At 30.5% G+C, this 18,670-nt stretch overlaps 1 protein-coding gene across 4 annotated transcripts in view; it reads left to right on the top strand.

Annotated features, from left to right (window-relative positions):
• Window positions 1-694: 694 nt before the first annotated feature.
• Sycp2 (synaptonemal complex protein 2) overlaps window positions 695-18,670 on the top strand; it is a 71,551-nt gene continuing 53,575 nt past the window's right edge. The window contains exons 1-13 of one of the 4 annotated variants that reach the window (XM_071607388.1): window positions 695-861; window positions 1,146-1,170; window positions 3,112-3,197; window positions 3,794-3,879; window positions 4,129-4,163; window positions 5,003-5,145; window positions 5,231-5,283; window positions 6,504-6,549; window positions 7,114-7,209; window positions 10,887-10,947; window positions 16,452-16,600; window positions 17,382-17,456; window positions 18,133-18,279. In XM_071607388.1, coding sequence (XP_071463489.1) covers window positions 730-861; window positions 1,146-1,170; window positions 3,112-3,197; window positions 3,794-3,879; window positions 4,129-4,163; window positions 5,003-5,145; window positions 5,231-5,283; window positions 6,504-6,549; window positions 7,114-7,209; window positions 10,887-10,947; window positions 16,452-16,600; window positions 17,382-17,456; window positions 18,133-18,279 — 1,134 coding nt within the window. In that variant the 5' untranslated portion in view covers window positions 695-729. Of the gene's footprint in view, window positions 862-1,145; window positions 1,207-3,111; window positions 3,198-3,793; window positions 3,880-4,128; window positions 4,164-5,002; window positions 5,146-5,230; window positions 5,284-6,503; window positions 6,550-7,113; window positions 7,210-10,886; window positions 10,948-16,451; window positions 16,601-17,381; window positions 17,457-18,132; window positions 18,280-18,670 lie in introns of those variants that run through there. The other 3 variants (XM_071607387.1, XM_071607389.1, XM_071607390.1) reach the window with 3 other exon arrangements.

The raw sequence follows: 18,670 nt of genomic DNA, 5'->3' as shown, positions 1-18,670 counted from the left end.
AAAATATGCATGTAAGGGAAATATAAAAGATGTACTTTTTATTAAAATGGTCCCAACTGTCAAAAAATAAATTTGGGAGATTTCTGCAAAATTTTGAAAATAAATATTTTTAAACCTTGTGGTATATGCTACAAAAGTAAAGATCACAAGGAGATTGTAGGAAAGCTCCTTGATAATCGTGAATTTAAGGTCTGTGGTCTCCCTTTGACCTTTATTTTTTATTTAACTGTTCTTAGTCACTAACTTCATTTTTGTTTTTATATTGTTTACTGACCATCTCCTATGCCAATATTTAGGATATTATTGTCTTTATATCAATTACTGTATAACCAGTATCTTGGACGGTGCCTGGAAAGTAGTATGTACTCAAGTATCTAAATTAATTGACTAAAGTAAAATAGTGCTGAAACTTTTCATATAGTAATGATACCAAAATAATCTACATTGCAATGATAATTTATTTTCATATACTCTAACAAATGTACCTGCACTAGGAATTTGAAGGGGGAAATAAAGATCTTCTACCTAGACTTAGATTAGATTCATCCATTCCCATCTTATAGTGAGTTAACCAAAAAACAAAAATGAAGAAGATGTTTAGAAGCATGAACTTATTTTGATACAGTACTGAAATTTTTATTTTTAATGTCTCTTTTTGCCTAGTTTTACTATCTATACAAATAAAAATACATTTTCAAACTTATTAAAATGGAATTCAAGTGAACTAATATGTATAATTCCTGTTTTTTTTTCTACATGGTTACCTGGTTTGAAAAATCCAGAGAGATTATTCTCAGTCGAGGAAATTCAAAAGATGAAGCTGTTATAAATATGATAGAAGACTTATTTGATCTTTTGATGGTAAAAATCACATTGATTAACTGATGTTATAAAGCATGTGTTTATTTAGAAAATCATTTGTGTTCTCTATTCAAGAGTCAATAACAGATTGATTAATGATTTGGTTGGATTAGTCTGTTTAGATTGCAAAAAATATTTCTATTGGTTTATCTGATTCAGTGGTTCATTACTAAAATTTAATTATGCTATGAATTAAAATATAAATTGCCATTTTAATACCATTTTTAATGATTTATATTAGAAGATAATAAATTATACATTAAATATTATTCACTTTTTTTTAGGTCATACATGACATCAATGATGAAGGTAAAATAAACATTTCTGCTGCAACAATGACTTACTGTTAGTTTTAGTATAATTTTGCAAGTTTTAGTATAATTTTGCAATTCATGTAATATGGCCTAATGTTAGAAACTTTTTATCTATAAGGAATCAAAAAGATAATAAAACTTTGGATGTTGTAGGCCAAGAGAAAAAAATGAGAATATTATGTAGATACTTATATAATAACAAAGAAAGCAAATGTCTGCAAATGTTTTATTAATATAATTGAGAATAAAATAATTGAATTTTTTGTAGTATGTAGATCTACTAATGAGAAGGATAGCATTCTTTTTTTGAGGGGGTAACATTTCACTGTTGTTTAAAGTTAGTGTGCTCTATTTTCAAAATTGATTACATATATTCATTTGCTAATGTTTACCTACATATATTCATTTGCTAATGTTTACCTTCAGGAAATTTATGTATGTCAAATTAGAAAAATGTCTTTTCAAGCAGAATATATAAGTTCATAAGCATGATCTCAATTGAACATGTTCATTACTTAGAACTCATTAATAGAATTCTGTTAGGTTATTTTTAAAATATTTGCCTTTTAAAATGTCATTGCATTATAGATAATCACTTCCAATTGAAGGCTATTGGGAAGCACCTGAGTTGCACCTATTAAAAGGACTTTGAAATAGGGAAATTTCCTTTGAATTCATATTAAGGTCCAAAAACACAGGTGGACCCATAGTTACAGTGTGGAAAAAAATATGCCCTATAAATTTGTGTGGGAATGGAGATGTTGCTTTTTGTCATAACTTCTAATAGTTTAGGAAATGTATAAGGTATCTTGGTATTACTTGACACTGACAACTTTAGTTATCATTAAAACAACTTTATTGCAGTGTAAATTCATCATGAGCACTATTTGTCTTATAATTTAGGGCTCAATTCGTTAAGCAGCATTTTCAACTCTACAATCAAAGCTAGTTATCAAGAGATGTTCAGTATTCAGTAATAGTAAAGATAATTCTTATTCAGAAAAAGTTTAGTCTTGGTCCTGAGTCTCAAGAGTCACAATAAAGCTTTGCCACTATTAAGCCATGGACTGCTGTGTTGTAGGGCAAGTAGCATACTTGGTTACTATTTCTAACAAAAATTCACATAACTGACAATGGCTGACTAAGACGAGAATGAATGAAGCTCACCTTTGGCACTGGTTCAATAAAACATGACATTCATATGTCGTCTGTAGGTACCTGCTTATATGTAAATATAGCCATACAAAAACAGTGGGTTGGACTTAGTTGGTGTGCCATAATTTGCCAACCCTTGATCTGATAGAATCAAGAGAATGCAGAACATGCCCTTTCACTTGTGACTAGCAAGTGTCTTGTGATAAGCAATCAGATCAAAGTTATTTTATCTCTGTATTTTTATTGGTTGAGTAAGACTTCCCCAGGATGCCAGTTGAGTCTGGTCAATAATTTATAAATACAGCTATTTGTTATCTTCAAAGCCAAAAAGTTTTAAATTAATTGTGGTCTATTTAAATAATAATTAACACTGCCTTTTCATTGATTTGATTTTCTTACAATTAACATAACAACCTCATCTAAATTCTTACTTTTTTAGGGGAGGAAAAAGCCCTAAAGCATCAGCAATTATATAATTGATTTTTGAAAGTAAATTGTCATATCTTTTTATCTCAGTATATTTTATCTTCTAGTTACTTTGGAAAGTTATCCATTTTCTGTTGCAGTATTTCTGTAGTTATTTTTAAAATTTACATTATGAAATACAGCATAGCAAATTCCTGAAATGAGAAGTTGGATATGGGCTTATTTCATGCTTCTTGATGCCCTTCTTCAGAATTGCAATAATACATCCTTCCCACTAATTGATGTAAGAAAAAAAAACTACCTTTTTAAAGGATTTACAATTAACATTTATTAACAATTTAACACTTTTATTCAGGTAAACAGCAAGTAGTAGAAAGTTTCGTACCTCGAATTTGTGCCCTGGTTATTGACTCAAGAGTGAATATTTGTATTCAGCAGGAGGTAAAGTCGCATTTGATTATCTTTTAATCCTAAGAATTTCCAAGTAAAGAAATCTTACACTAATTCATCAAATTAAAGATTTAATTCATTTTAAACTAAATTAACTTTCAGAGTGTATTTATATTGACTCAATCCATTGCCTAGTATATTTCCTAAATGTAAAAAATTCATAACCATATGGATTTATATATACGTATAGTCATGCTAAAATAAATTATGTTATCAAGATATTGGCATCATTAAATATATGAATGCCAAAATAACTTATATTTGTGTCTGTTTACATACATATACCATAAGAACAAAATTAATAAGGTAATTTTTTTTGTTTCCATAGAACTTACAATAGAATAATTGCCATTTTTCAAAGGGTATAAATGCTTTAAGTACAGGAGTCATGTTATATTCTATTTTTAATATCTATGATTTTGTCATTTTTGTATTTAATTTTTCATATATTCTTTCTTTTATCCTGTTCCATTCCCTGTATAAAATACAGTGATTAAGATAAAAAACTTCTGAGTTTATGTGCCTGTTTATATAAATAGTTAATGTTTTACTGAGTATAAAGTTAATTCTTTTTTTTTCTTTTCTAGACCTTAAAAAAAATGAATGCCATGCTTGACAAAATGCCTCAAGATGCAAGGAAAATACTTTCTAACCAAGAAATGTTAACACTCATGTAATAATTTGTACTATATTGCTTTTATTAGTTGTTCAAGTCAAGAATTTAAAGAATGTTTTATAAGGCAACCATGAGCTTGCATTAAATAATTGAAATATATAAACTTTGTAGGTTTAATATATGCATGAATTTTCTGCAAAAGTCATTTATACTAGCCAATTATAAATTTTACTGAATCTCCCAAAACGTGGGCTTTCTATTTAATTAATACTAGTTCAGTATATAACCTATTATTTTAATTTACAGGAGTAGTATGGGTGAAAGAATTTTAGATGCTGGAGGCAAGTATATCTTTTAAGATTTGAAATAATTTCAAATTTATGAATAATATTTAATATATTTAATAAAATATTAGCATAATGTGATATATGAAGGAATTATAAACTCTTTATATACAATCATGCATTTTAAATTACTTTAGTATAAACAAATTCAAAAGTGTCTTTGGGACACAGATAATTTGTCATTAGATAAATATAATTTATGCCTAATGGTAATTTATGAATAATAGTTGTTTTCTAATAGTTTTGAATTACTTATGATAAACAATTCCTCAAATGGTATTTTGTGAAATTAGAAGGTCTAATATTCCTGGGATAAATAAACTTTTTTAAACAGTATCTTTAATAAAAGAATCTAAATTTTATTTCCAAAGTTTCCTACGAGCAAATTTTGATGTAGTTATTTACTGATTTACATAGAGTAAAACAAGGTTTAAAGTACCATGGGTTAATTATAAACATTATGTCGAAGAAAAGGAAAACAAAATTCTGTGATTCATATACTACTGTATGTGATTCATATACTACTGTTCTGCAGTTTACAACTCTAGTAAAAATAGTGAAACAGCAGAGTCTGAATATTTAGATGTTTCTTCTAAATACTTTTTAAAATTTTACTCTTCTATCAGTAATCTTGTTTTTTAAAAAATTGGACTGTTTAATTATTATAATGATAAAATGTATCTAACCCAAACAAGGAAAGTAGCAAAAGATGAATAAACTATACCAGCATTTTCATATTTCTCTTTCTGTTTCTAAAGCCTTTGAAAATGTATGTAGTTTTATAAATTAATTATTGTAATTTCAAATCATACATTAATTTACTTTTTTTTTTCTAGATTATGACTTGCAGGTGGGCATTGTGGAAGCTTTATGTAGAATGACCACAGAAAAACAAAGACAAAAACTGGCATGTCAGTGGTTTTCAATGGATTTTATTGCTAATGCATTTAAAGGAATTAAAGACTCTGAATTTGAAACAGTAAGTGGAATAAAAGAAATAGAAATAAGCAAATGTTTTTGTTTGATTATGATTTTTAAAAAAGTCTTTCTCTTTTTAAAATTAGGATTGCAGGATATTTCTCAACCTTGTAAATGGCATGCTTGGAGATAAGAGAAGGTAAACTCAAAGCAACCATTTACTGATAAATAGAGCTCAAGAGGGAACATCTAGTGTTAAACCTTTATTAATATAACTTTATTTGTTCTTTTATATTTGAGTATGTAGTGAACTTGGGTATTTAATTTAAAACAATATTTTATGTAACATCATTTAGTTAATTACTACACCAGTAATCTGAAATAATCCTTTGCTGACCTTGTTTAGCTTTCTACTTTGTGAAGAAAAAGTGCATTCCTATTTAATTCATATTAATCATTTTGTGCCTCCAAATTTCATACAGTTTTTCAGATTTGCATAGTCATTATTACTTAGTGTTTGAGGAATAATAGAAATCTAAGTATATATTTCTTAAACTGCCTCCTTCATCTACATACTAGCATGAAAGTATGAAGCAAAGACATCATCTCATTACTTTATAATTGACATATTGTTTAATCACAGGCATGAGCATGAGAAAATACATAATAAATTTTTATAATTTTTATAATGATAAAACAATAGTATTTGTAATGCCTGATTTCTTAATTGATGTTGTGGATGAATTCGTTTGTATTTACTTACTAAGGAAATGAAAAATACAGTGAGGGTTAAATGCAAGAAGTCATATTACTTGGATCTAAATTGTAAGTTCATACCTTCCTTGTGTGTGTGTGTGTGTGTGTGTGTGTGTGTATACATATATGTATGAATATGTATACACACATCACATACCCCTCCACACACAAATTATTTAACTGTACTCCCTCAGTTTACCTTAGCTATAAGAATGCTGATATACCTATCTTGTGTTTGTTGTGAATATTAAGTGGTATAATATGTTAAGTGTATAAAATAGTATTTGACCATGAAAGAAAACTGTAAGAAGTTATTTTTTTACTATCAGAATTATTTACTTAACTTTTACTATGGAACTTTTGTTGTATTAGTGTAGTGTAAGCAAACTTAGGAATTTATGCTCATATTTGATAGTAAACACAAAATATTTGATATAGTTACTTTATGAAACTAGTAGGTTGAGTAGTATCCTCAAAGTAATATGCTTTTCTTTACCCAAACAAATTTCCATTAAACACTGGTATTATAAGGTGATAGACAGGATTTCATTTAAAATGTTATGACCACTGACTGATTTCCCTTTGATTCTAGGCATGAGTCTATGACTGGAGAAGATTAAGCTGTGAAGGTTTATTAACTTTTTAAACCACTTTCTATTTCAGGGTTTTTACATTTCCTTGTTTATCAGCATTTCTTGATAAATATGAGGTAAATTTGAAATTTAAAACATGTTGTTAGATTAATTTTGGAGTCAAATAAATTACGGGATTTGATACAAGAAATTAATAAGCTGGTTTAGTATTTTATATGACAGTGACACCAGGAAAAATTCTGTGAAAATACAGCGCATGTGTAGCTGTAACTCTACACATTTTCTCCTGTTTCCTTAATCAAGCCCATTATTTATCATTCACAAATATATTCAAACTAATATTTTCAACCTCTGTTAGTACTTGAGTATTTGTAACTTCCTGAAGCAGGTTAATTTCTGTATAAAATATTGAACTAGGATTTTCTTTGATTCTTTATAAATTTATCTAAGTGTTATACTCACTGTTCTGTTCTCTTATTTCCCCTTCAAACTATACTCTTCTTTTTTCCTTCAGAAAGAATTCAGAGAACACTTTTTCTTTTTTATGGAATATAGTGTTGCTGGATTCAATTAGTTAAAAAGCCAATTAAGATAATAATTCAACCATGGATATAATATAATAATTTTATGTTGTTATTTTATAAATATAGTATATACTAGTTTTATGTTCATTTTATTAGCTGCAGATACCATCAGATGAAAAACTTGAGGAATTTTGGATTGATTTTAATCTTGGGAGCCAGACTCTATCATTTTACATTGCTGGAGATAATGATGTAAGCTTTATTTCTCTTGTATTATTCTGTATTTATATGTATGTATAAAAATTTTTATATGTACTTTTAAGAATCTACTTTAAGAATTTCTATTTTTCTGGCTATTCCTTTAATATATTTCAGTGTTAGCCCTTGTAGTTTTGAGTAACATAGTAACCTACCAAGCTTATTAGAAATGAATTTTTTTCTGATGTTTTATTGTAACAGGAAAATTAATCCTTAATTTTAATACTGAATTTAACATAAACCTTTCAGAAATAAATTATGTTAATGCAAAATTGTACATTCACATGAATAAAGTCAGTTGACTCTGGAAGAGACAGCAGAGGGGCCAGGGAGTATAACTCAGTGGCAGAGTGTGTGCTTAATTTGTGTTCAATCCCCAGCACAACATTATTAAAAAAGAAAAAGACAGTAACTACTCAAATACAGAGGCATTCTGTTAAAATTAACTTTAACAGATGGCAATAAAAACAGTCTTATTCATTCATAAAATGTTCTATTTGAAACAGTGAGACATTGATAGGGTAGCATTTGAAAGTGAATTTGCTTAAACCTTCTAGACAGGTGGTGTGTTTTCTACTGATCTTTTTACCTGAAGATAATCCTTGAGCCATTGTTTCTTAACAGATTTCACCTAATATTTGGTACACTAGCATACTTTATCTGGAATTGTGTGGTCTCATTACCAAATTCTGATTGAGACTTGATTGACATTAATCTGGTTGTGGCTGGTGATATTATATTAAAGCTTTTAGTCTGTTTCTTGATAGAATCCTGCTTTTTGTTCCAGGTAAACTGTAAGCAAACATTAGCCAAATACCTTAGAATTTCCGTATATTTTCACTTTTTTTGAATTTTAGAGCACCTTCTTAGAATTCTTAATTAAAATCGAATTCCATTGATTAGCTCTACTTCTCAAGGACAGTGATAGTTTTCATTAGTGTGTTTTGGGGAGTATTTAACTGAATTTTCTTTCAGAAACTGAAATTTCATTTTGGAAAAGAGAATTTTATTAATTTAATTCTTCCCTCCATTCAGCCTGGTCTAATGAGATTCAGACCATACTATAGTATCATACTATAGTATCATATATGATAGAGAAAGTACTATGCATTTATAAATTATGTTTTAGACACTGATCAAGATGCTGGGGATTCTTCTCTCAAATATATTTTGAATCCTCTCACTTCTGAATTTTTATAGTAGTAGTATGTTACTATTTAAAATCATTTTGTTTATTTGTGGTTTGTTGTCCACTTTCCTCCATAGGATGTAATATTCATGAGATATCAGGGACCTGCTTTTTCTTGTTCATAGCCATTCAAGGGCTCATGTTGACTGCCAGAGCAAATAAGTAAATAAATAGTGAAAGAACTGTATGATATATAATTTAGTGTATATAATGCATGGAGGGTTAGGAAAAATAGTGTGGAGCCAAAGAATGATTTTAAGTAAGAGGTAACATTAATTCATTAAATATTATTAAGAACTTAACTATGTATTAGATATGTACTATGCATTCATGTATAAGATATCCCTATGGGGAGAATGTATGTTTAAGGGCCAATATCAGAGGCAGTTTGGGGGCTTTTGAAATAATCCAGGTGAAAAGTCCTAATGGCATGGTTTTGGGAGGTGACGGTGAGAATGGATGGATTGTAGAAAAACTGAAGGGGAGGTAGAATTGACAAACTTAGTGATTTGTTTTATAATGAGAATGTTTAATAAAATTTGGTTAACTAGATGGAGATACTACTGTCACAGGAGGGTAAGTTTTGTAGGGCAAGAATGGGGAGTTCAATTTTGAATGTGTTGATTTGGAGACACTTGGATAGATCTGGTAGGCAGTAGAATATTTTGGTCCCAAGCTCAGGTGCAAGCAGTGATCACTAAGTAGAGTTATAGAAGCTGTCTTTATATAGATAACAAATAAAACCATAGGATTTATGAGTGTCTGTATGGAAGAATTGTGAAAAATGCATTTTTACAAGATAGAAGAATCAGCCCAAAGAGAACAAATTAAAAGGGTGTGGTGTTGTGGAAGACTAAGAAAGGAATTTTTATAAGAGAAAATGATCAATACCATGAAATACTCCTGTAAGGTTAAGTAAAATAAAAACTAGTGACTCACGAAAGAGAAGTTTCACCTAAGTGACGAGAGTTTAGGCATTCCTGGAAAATTGGAATTTTTGTTGAGAAGTCCCAACATCAAATTAAGGGAAAGAGAGCATAGTAGTAGGTAGAATAATGTGAATTTAAGGGAAGAGTTTTTCTATTTTTATTTTTTAGGTTCTTTATCTTAAGTATTAGAGATTTTTAAAGGTGATGATGTAAGGCAGATATTCGAGCAGGAGATGTAAGAATAATATGAGGTCAAGAGGAAAGCACATAAAACAGATTCAGAGGTGATGATGGAATAAGTTACCACAAAATATTAAAAACTGTTGAAGCTGGGTAAAGGCATAGTTCAGGCTTGTAATACTATGATTTTTACTTCTTAAAAAATCTAGTTTTAAATTCCTATAACTTTTTTTTTTAAATGAAGCAGTGAACGGGTATCTCAATATATGGGTAAGAGTTGCTCTCAAGTTGGTAGATGATAATAATCAGTAGCTATAGAGTGAGGGCTGCCATTGTTAACCAGGAATGAAGATTCTACCAAGGCTGCACTAAAACCTTTCTGTCTCAAATGTCCATCTTAAGGGACTCGGCTTTTATGAAAGAGGAGGTACTGAGGGACCAAAGGCAGGAGATATACTTTGTAGATTAGCTAGCCTATGCTAGTGAGAATAAGTCGGTTTCCCTGGTGTCTTCCTGGCTAGTAGGTGGCTCCTCAGCCTCTTTCTCTGTAGGAGGAAATCCCAAACACAGAAAAGCAGCTTCCAGGAAGTCACTTTTAATTTTAAAGGGGCTCTGTTTCATCATGTGTCTCAAAATAGCAAGGTTTGTTTTACAGAACTTTGGAGAAAGAGGAGAATATCAATACTTTCCTCCTGACACTGGAGTTTTGAGGTATGGCTGAATTAGTTCCCTAATTGAAGAAGGCTAGAAAGGAAGTGATGCCATTCAGGGATGACCAGTTTCAACTAAGGCAAAGAAGTGAAGAGAGTTAATGAAGAGATTGAGGATTTGGAGGAATTTTCATATGTGTCTTCATTTATAAGTATTTTTCTTTAAAGAACAAATAATTAGAACTGTTTTCCTCACAAGATTATTGGAGGATTTATGGTCCCATATTTTTAGGGCTAATATATAATTTGTACTATAACTTTGCAAATTTAGTATCATTTTATTTATACAGATTTTAGTAAAAACCACTTGGACAGGTACACATTATTACTTAGGCTATTTTTCATGTGAGCTCAATTTTTGAATCCAAGGATAATCAATTAATGAGTATTATGATTTACAACTAGAGATAGGTAGTAGTAGTGCAAACTGAGGAATGACTGTGACTTCACAAAATATTTCAAAGGAAGAAAAAAAGGATGTGGAAGCATTTTTAAAAAGCGTAACCTCAAATATTAACAGTCATTCCTTTTGGGGAGTAAGAATAAGAATTTGTAAAATTAGTACCATCATATCATTTATATAACTTAAAAATTGATATTTAAAGATATTTTAAACTAGGAATAAACTATTGTTTATTGTCAAAACTTGTTTTTACATTTAAGGATCATCAGTGGGAAGCAGTCACTGTGCCTGAAGAAAAAGTACAAATGTACAGCATTGAAGGTACATTGAAGTATTGTCATTTATAGTTTTCTTCTTGATTCTTATCTTCTGGAATAGAACTGTATCTTCTTTGGATAACACAGTAGAATAATGGGAACAAAATTAACATTTTCAGATGTTCACATACATAAAGTCATCAAATTTCCTACTCCACATTTCCCTCTAATCACCCAGCTCCTTCCTGTACTTATTCCCTTTTCTATATAGTCTAGAACCCATGATCAATCAGTCTGACCCCTTGCTTGTTGATATTTTCAAGGTTCTTATATTTTTATCTCATTTGCTTGATTAAATCCAAGCATCTAGTTTCTCTACTCCTTTAAGTGGAATTGTGTAATGCTGCTGGATAAAATCATGTAATTTGGCAGACTGGTGTCCTTACAAATTCAGATATTAAGACATATTTCAGTCATTTCAGTGAATATTTAGTGTTCTCTGATTTTTATTTGCATCTCCCTAAAGTCCAATGTTGTTGAGTAATTTTGAGGAGTAATAATTTTTATTGGAATATCTTTTTTTCTTTTTAGTGCATTATAGTTCTATATAAGAGTGGGGCTCATTTTGACATATTCATAAGTGCATAAAACAACATTTTAAGTTGTATATATATATATATATTAAAGCCAGTTGACAAAAACAATAAATAGAAGGAAGACCAGTAAGAGTAGAGGAAATAGAGTAGAAGAAGCAGGAAGAGGGAAGAGAGGAGAGGAAATGGAATTACTAGAGATTGGAATGTAATAAATCATATTACATGCTTGCATGAATACATCAAAAGGAACTTCATTATTTCATAAAAAAATCAATAAAACATTAAAAATAACAAAAATGAAAAAAAATCATGTTTTAATGTATCAGAGTGCTATGGATGTGACAAGAAAAACCTTCAAGCATTTCCCATAGGAACATTTCACCACTCTGATTGTAGGCTTAGGAAGAAAAACTCTGCTAGAGCCAAAATATTACCAGCAAATATTTCACTGATCAGTTGGGCCTGGAGTAACAGACAACTCAGAGACTTTACCACTGTAGAATGCTATAAATATAGTATGTTACAGTATGCTTATTTTAGTTCTTTTGGGTAAATACCATGGAGTGGGATAGTTGGGTCATACAATGGTTTCATATCTTTTGAGAAATCTCCATACTGCTTTCCAAAGTGGTTGTACTAATTTGGAGTCCCATCAACAATGCATGAATGTATCTTTCCCCCCACATTCTCACCAGCATTTATTATTTATATTCTTTTGATGATTGCCATCCTAATGGAATGAGATTAAATCTCAATATTCCATGATTGCTAGGGATGTTGAACATTTTTTGTTTGTTGGTCATTTGTATTTCTTTTGAGAATTGTCTGTAATTATATATACAAGACCCAAAGAAAACTCAACCCAAAGACTTCTAGAGTTGATAAGCAAATTCAGAAAAGTAGCAGGATAGAGATTAAAAGAGAAAAATCAGTAGCTGTCCTATATTCAAATAATGAATTTTCTTAGAAGGAAATCAGGCAAACTATTCCATTCAACCCTGCCCCCCTTTTAAAAAAAATAGCTGGGAGTAATCTAACCAAGGAGTTGAAAAACTATAATGAAAACTAGAAAAACCCAAGAAAGAAATTGAAGAAGACACAAGAAGATGGAAAAATCTCCCATGTTGTTGGAGAGGCAGAATTAATATTGCCAAAATGAACTTATTACCAAAAGCACTATACATATTCAATATATTCCTCATCAAAATACCAATAGCAAATTACAGAACTAGAAAAAACTTTCCTAAAATTCATTTGGAAGAATGAAAGGCCCAGAATAGCCAAAGCAGTACTAAGCAAGAAAAGGATTACTGGAGACATCACAATACCTGATCTTAAATTATACTACCGAGCAATAGTGATAAAAACAGCATGGTATTGTCATCAGTGGAATAGACTAGAAGACACAGACAAATCAACAAAGATATAGTCATCTGATACTTGCCAAAAGAGCCAAAAATGTATGTTGGATAGAAGTATCCGGTTTTCCCATCAGCATTTATTTAAAAGGCTATCTATATGTAGAGGAATGAAACTAGATTCCTATCCCTTAACCTGCATAAAAGTCAACTCAAGTGGTTCAAAGATCTTGGAATTAAGAAACTTTTCAATCGCTAGAATAAAACAGGGTCAGCACTTCACCTTATCGGTACAGTCATTGACTTCCTTATCAAGACCCCTAAAACTCAAGTAATAAAACCCAAGAATCAATAAGTGGGATGGCATCAAATTTAAAGGCTTATGTACAACAAAGGAAACTTATAAGTATATGAAGAGAGAACTTACAGAATGGGAGAGAAATATTTTCCAGCTATTCTTCTGACCGTATTAATATCCAGAATATATTTAAAAGTCAAAAAAATCTTAACACTGATAATAACGCAATCAACAAATGGGCAAAAGAACTAAACATATGAGTTTTAATTTTTTTCCTATTATTTTCTAGGAGGATAATTTACCACATATTACTGCCACAATTTACTACATCTTACTCAAATGGAAGTCTCTAACTTTGAACTTCAGATTCTCTCACAGCTACTTGGCAGTCCTCCATGTCTATAGTGACTTTTTTTTCTGGTTCTCTAACAGCAGCTATTTACATCTTTATAAACTTAAGCTGGGTCCCCCCCCCCTTTCTTTTACTATGATGTGATAACCCAGAAACATGATTATTTTCAGGTAAGAAAGCCTAGAGATTTTAACTTCTTAGACCCTCAGTCTTCAAACATCTTTCTATCCTTCTTTAAAAAAAAAAAAAACTCTTCTGTAGCCAGGTGCAGTAGCACACCCCTATAATCCCAGTAACTTGGGAAGCTGAGAGAGGAGGATCACAAGTTTGAGGCCAACTTCAGCAACTTAGTGAGACCCTGTCTCAAAATAAAAAGGGCTGGGGATGTAACTCAGTAGTAAGGTATTCCTGGGTTCAATCCCCAATACCCTTACCCACTACAAGAAAACAAAAACGAAAGCAAAAAGAAAAAAATAACTGCTGTAAATGGAAGACGTATATCTACTCTTGTGGAAGGCTAATTTCTCTGAGTTCTCCATTCACATTTTTCAGTTATTTGCTCCATCAATTCATATTTCTTATATCTTCTTCCTCATTTCTCTTTTTTCAGCATACAAAAGGCGTCACATGTCTACATCTTAAAATAAAAAGCCATGTCATCTTCAGCTCTTTTCCCATTCATAGCCTTTGTTGTACATAAGCATTTAAATTTGATGCCATCCCACTTATTAACTTCTGTTCTTAATATATTCTGTTGTATCAAGAACTCCACTGAAATTTTTTCATTATCAAGATAATAATTAACTCATAATTTTAAAAAATGTGAGTCAGTCCTCATACTGACTCACATTTGACAATGTTGGCCACAACTTTTTTTAAAATATTTTTTTCTTATTTCTCAACTGACTCTAGATACAGATATAATGCTTTTCTACTTGGATATTTTCACAAATACCCATGTATGAAACTGAGCTCATGATCATACTTTCAAAAGCTCCTCCTTCATTTCCTGTCTTAATAAATGGTTTGATAATCATCTAGTTTTGCCAAATATGGAGGTCATTCTTGACTGTTTCCTCTGTTTCCATGATGATTCATTTTTACTTAACATCTTTTGAATGTATTCTCAGTCCCTTTGTCCCATGTTTGATTAATGTGAAGTATTGATTCATGAGGATATTTTTATATAAAAATTAGATATATATTTTTTAAAAGATTTTTCTAAATGACTTTGCAGGATAAAAGCATATTAACATATTCATGTAACTATAGTATGCTGGAATACCATCCATTGAATTTGATACATTAATAAAGTTCTGATATGTTGATATACATAAATATTTAAATTTTATAGCAAACAATGTAACAGGAAGTCTTTTGGAATCTTAGTAATATTGCTAACAAATTAAAAAACAAAGCAAGCCACAAACATATTCCAGGCAATTGATGCAAGTACCAGAAATTTCATGTAAGTAATCAATGAAATGTAAAAAATACCAATGAATTTCTGTATAGGCAGTTACCATATAAGTACACAAATCTTTGTACAGACCAGGTGTGAAATCATTCAGCAAAATCGGATTTGAAGTAATTCTCATATTTTTGTGCCACAAAAGCAAATATTACATTTAAGTTCCCGGCAAACTACAGAAAAAATGCATTATCAGAAGGATAAAACAATTAGCAAAAATATTTTATTAAGATTACAAATGTTTTAATCTTGATCATGGAAACATGAAACATTATCATCTTAAAAGCCACCTAAATTTTCATCTCTGAAACCTAAAAAATTGTTACTGTTGCGCATGACTGTTTTTAAACCACCATAACTTCTTGAGTTAGAAACTATGTCACCACTATCTTCAATCTATTAATAATTTGTACCATCAAAGGGTGAATTACTGTGGAAGTTTCACAACATATACGTGCAAAAGGACTTAAAACATTTTCTGCTTCAGCAAACTTCTTAACAATCAGAAAATTTCATAACCCATAGGGTTATTTCGTTTCTTTAGGCAGATCATGGGGTGGCCTACAGAGCTTTTTCTGAAGCAGAAATTCCATATTTTGTTTTGGTTCTTCTACCTTCGCATGTTTTCTTCCTGCTCAAAAGTGTTCTGTGGGCAGGTATGGAGATTTCTCAGCCAACAGTAGCAGCCCTACCGTAGGTAGGATAGGAGCAGTGGTGGTCCCTGGGCTGGGGCTTAGTCCATAATATAGGCAAATTAATCAGGTGCCAGGTGATTTGTAGATAACTTTTCTGGGGAGTTAAGTGGAGTACTGCTTATAAAATGGCACTTACAATATTTTTGCTGGATTTAAAAATTTGTTGAGCATAAGATATTTGGGGGAGATATCCTATTGATACTTATCAAATGGTATTTGTAACATTTATGTAAGTATATAACAACTATATTTAATAGAAATGTTTGAATAAATGCTTATGCATAGAAATTTAGTACTTATTAAAGTTATTTTCCTTGTTGACCTTTTTAAAATTTAATAAAATGGCTTTCTCAAATGTATTATGAATATTTTGTTAAGAATTTCTTAGAGGAGGCTGAGGATGTGGCTCAAGTGGTAGTGCGCTCGCCTAGCATGCGTGAGGCACTGGGTTCGATTCTCAGCACCACATAAAAATAAAATAAAGATATTGTGTCCACCTAAAACTAAAAAATAAATATTTAAAAAAAAAGTTTCTTAGAGTCCAGAACTATTCTATGCTCTATTTCATTAGTTATGACATTACCAAGTAATTTATAGATCTAGGACACTATGACACTGAAAGATAAATTGACTTATTTACATAGATAGGTAGTGCCAGAATTGATTAAACACTTTTTCAGTTTTAGAAGTTTTAAGTTTGATTGAATTAATTTAAATTAATATGCTCTATGTTTTTCTTATTTATAGTATACTTACAGAGTGATATAGAAATTAATATAAATTGTGATTTGTTTGCAGTGATAGAATCAAAGAAGCTACTGACTGTAATTCTGAAAAATATAGTAAAAATTGGTAAAAGAGAAGGGAAGGAATTGCTTTTGTATTTTGATGTATCATTGGAAATCACTAATGTGACTCAAAAAATTTTTGGTGCTGATAAATATAGGGTAAGTTTTTAAACTCTTTAAATATTTATTATGTTCATAATTCTGGAAACCCAGTTTGGGGCTAAAAGTTCCATTGCTATTTTTTCCCATTCTACATTTCTTAAAATGACATGTAGTTCTTTAAAATTGTACTGTGGAATAGCCATCACCTAATATCCTTTGAGATGTCTATTAGAAAATATCTCAGATGACAGAATTAGCAGCAACTGCTTAGAACATTATTGAATTCCTACCATGTGAAATGAAACAAAGCACTTCAAGATATTAAGCATTGTAAGAATTGTACCAATGATACCTCAGAAGAAGTAAGTAATTAGTCTAGAGAAAATGAATTATATATGGAAACTGAAGAAAGAGAATGATTATAAGAGGTTTGAAGGTAAGGCATTATTGTGGAGTTGGGCCTTGAATGGGCTTCAGAGTTAAAGAGAAGGATTTGGATAAGATGCTTTCCAGGATTATGGAAGACATTTTAAGCCAAATATTATTTAATGAGAATTTAAGGTGACAATTCATCTTAAATGAATTGGGGGAGATATCCTGTTGAAAAGTTTAGATAGTGCAGAAGATTTATGTTGAAAGATAATAGGATATATTGGTGAGGAACCCTTGTAGAGGGAACAAAATGGTAAGACAAGGTTACTAGGAAGTAATTGAAGTGTTCTGAGGAAGGGTATTTATATATATGAGAAAAGGAAATTTTGGTAATTTGGAAGAATACAGATAGGAAATAATTGCATTAAATGGAAAGAAAATGACATTACTTTGAATTGAATTTTAGGAATTTGCCAGAAAACAAGGTATTTCAGTTGCCAAAACATCTGTGCATATACTTTTTGATGCAAGTGGATCACAGGTATATCTCTGACTTAATTTATTTTTATCACTAGGCAAAGTTTAAGAGTAAACAATAATAGCAATAAAGTTGACAATGGGTGAATATCTAAAAAAACACATATTATCTCAATATAAACGGAACTCTAATAAAATGTATATGATTTGTATAAAGTTACTAATGATAATTTCATTACAAAGATTACAGCATTATTGATAAACACCACTTTTAGTAACTTTGTAAATTAGAAATATGTGTTCTTCCACTAAAGGCAAAACTTGTTTGCAAATGAATATTTAGTTGAGTCACTTTGTAAAAATTGGTTTATGAGGTGGGGAGGGGGGAGGGTGGAGGATGGGAAAGGCAGCGGAGCACAACAGACACTAGTATGGCAATATGTAAATCAATGGATGTGTAACTGATGTGATTCTGCAATCTGTGTATGGGGGGAAGGTGGGAGTTCATAACCCACTTGAATCAAAGTGTGGAATATGATATGTCAAGAAATTTGTAATGTTTTGAACAACCAACAATAAAAAATTTAAAAAAAAATTGGTTTATGGATAAAAGAGGGAAAGAGTTGGCATTTGTAAATGTGAAGTGAGTAGGAGATTTATTAAAATTTTATTAAAACACAGTTTTGAGAACTTTATGGGTTACAGTTTTAAAATAGTTTTTTTCTACATTCTCTACCAAGATTCTAGTGCCAGAAAGTCAGTTCTCACCAGTAGAAGAAGAACTTAGTAGTTTAAAAGAAAAATCTAATCCTCAAAAGGAATTTGCTAAGCCTCCAAAATACATCAAAAATAGTAACCAAGGAAATGGGAAAAATGGTCAGCTCGAGGTAAATATGGTGTCAAAATAGTTGTTTATAGAACTGCATAAGTCAAATCATTGTTATAATAAGTACAAAAAAAAAAACCCTAGCTTGCATTTATATATTATTGGCCTTGATAAATGACAATTCAGTTTCCTCTCACGTTTTGCAAATGCAAACACAAGAAGATAATATTTTGGCTGATTATGTATATGTGTAGGGTTAGTTGTTAGAACAGGTTTACTATGGAATTAGCACTCTAATTATTTTCCTACTTCTGCTCCATCAAAGAAACTTTCTCTCCCTCCACCTTTTTATAGATTTTTCTCTAAAAGCTTACTACCTACCCAGTGTTCTAAACATTTTACGGCTCTCTTGCAGAGCTTCTTTCATACACATAATTTAAGCTTTGAAATTA

The sequence above is a fragment of the Marmota flaviventris genome, chromosome 2 (genome assembly GCF_047511675.1).
Source record: "Marmota flaviventris isolate mMarFla1 chromosome 2, mMarFla1.hap1, whole genome shotgun sequence".
In the NCBI taxonomy this organism is placed as follows: Eukaryota; Metazoa; Chordata; class Mammalia; order Rodentia; family Sciuridae; genus Marmota; species Marmota flaviventris.
This window is presented reverse-complemented; position numbering and strand designations above follow the sequence as displayed.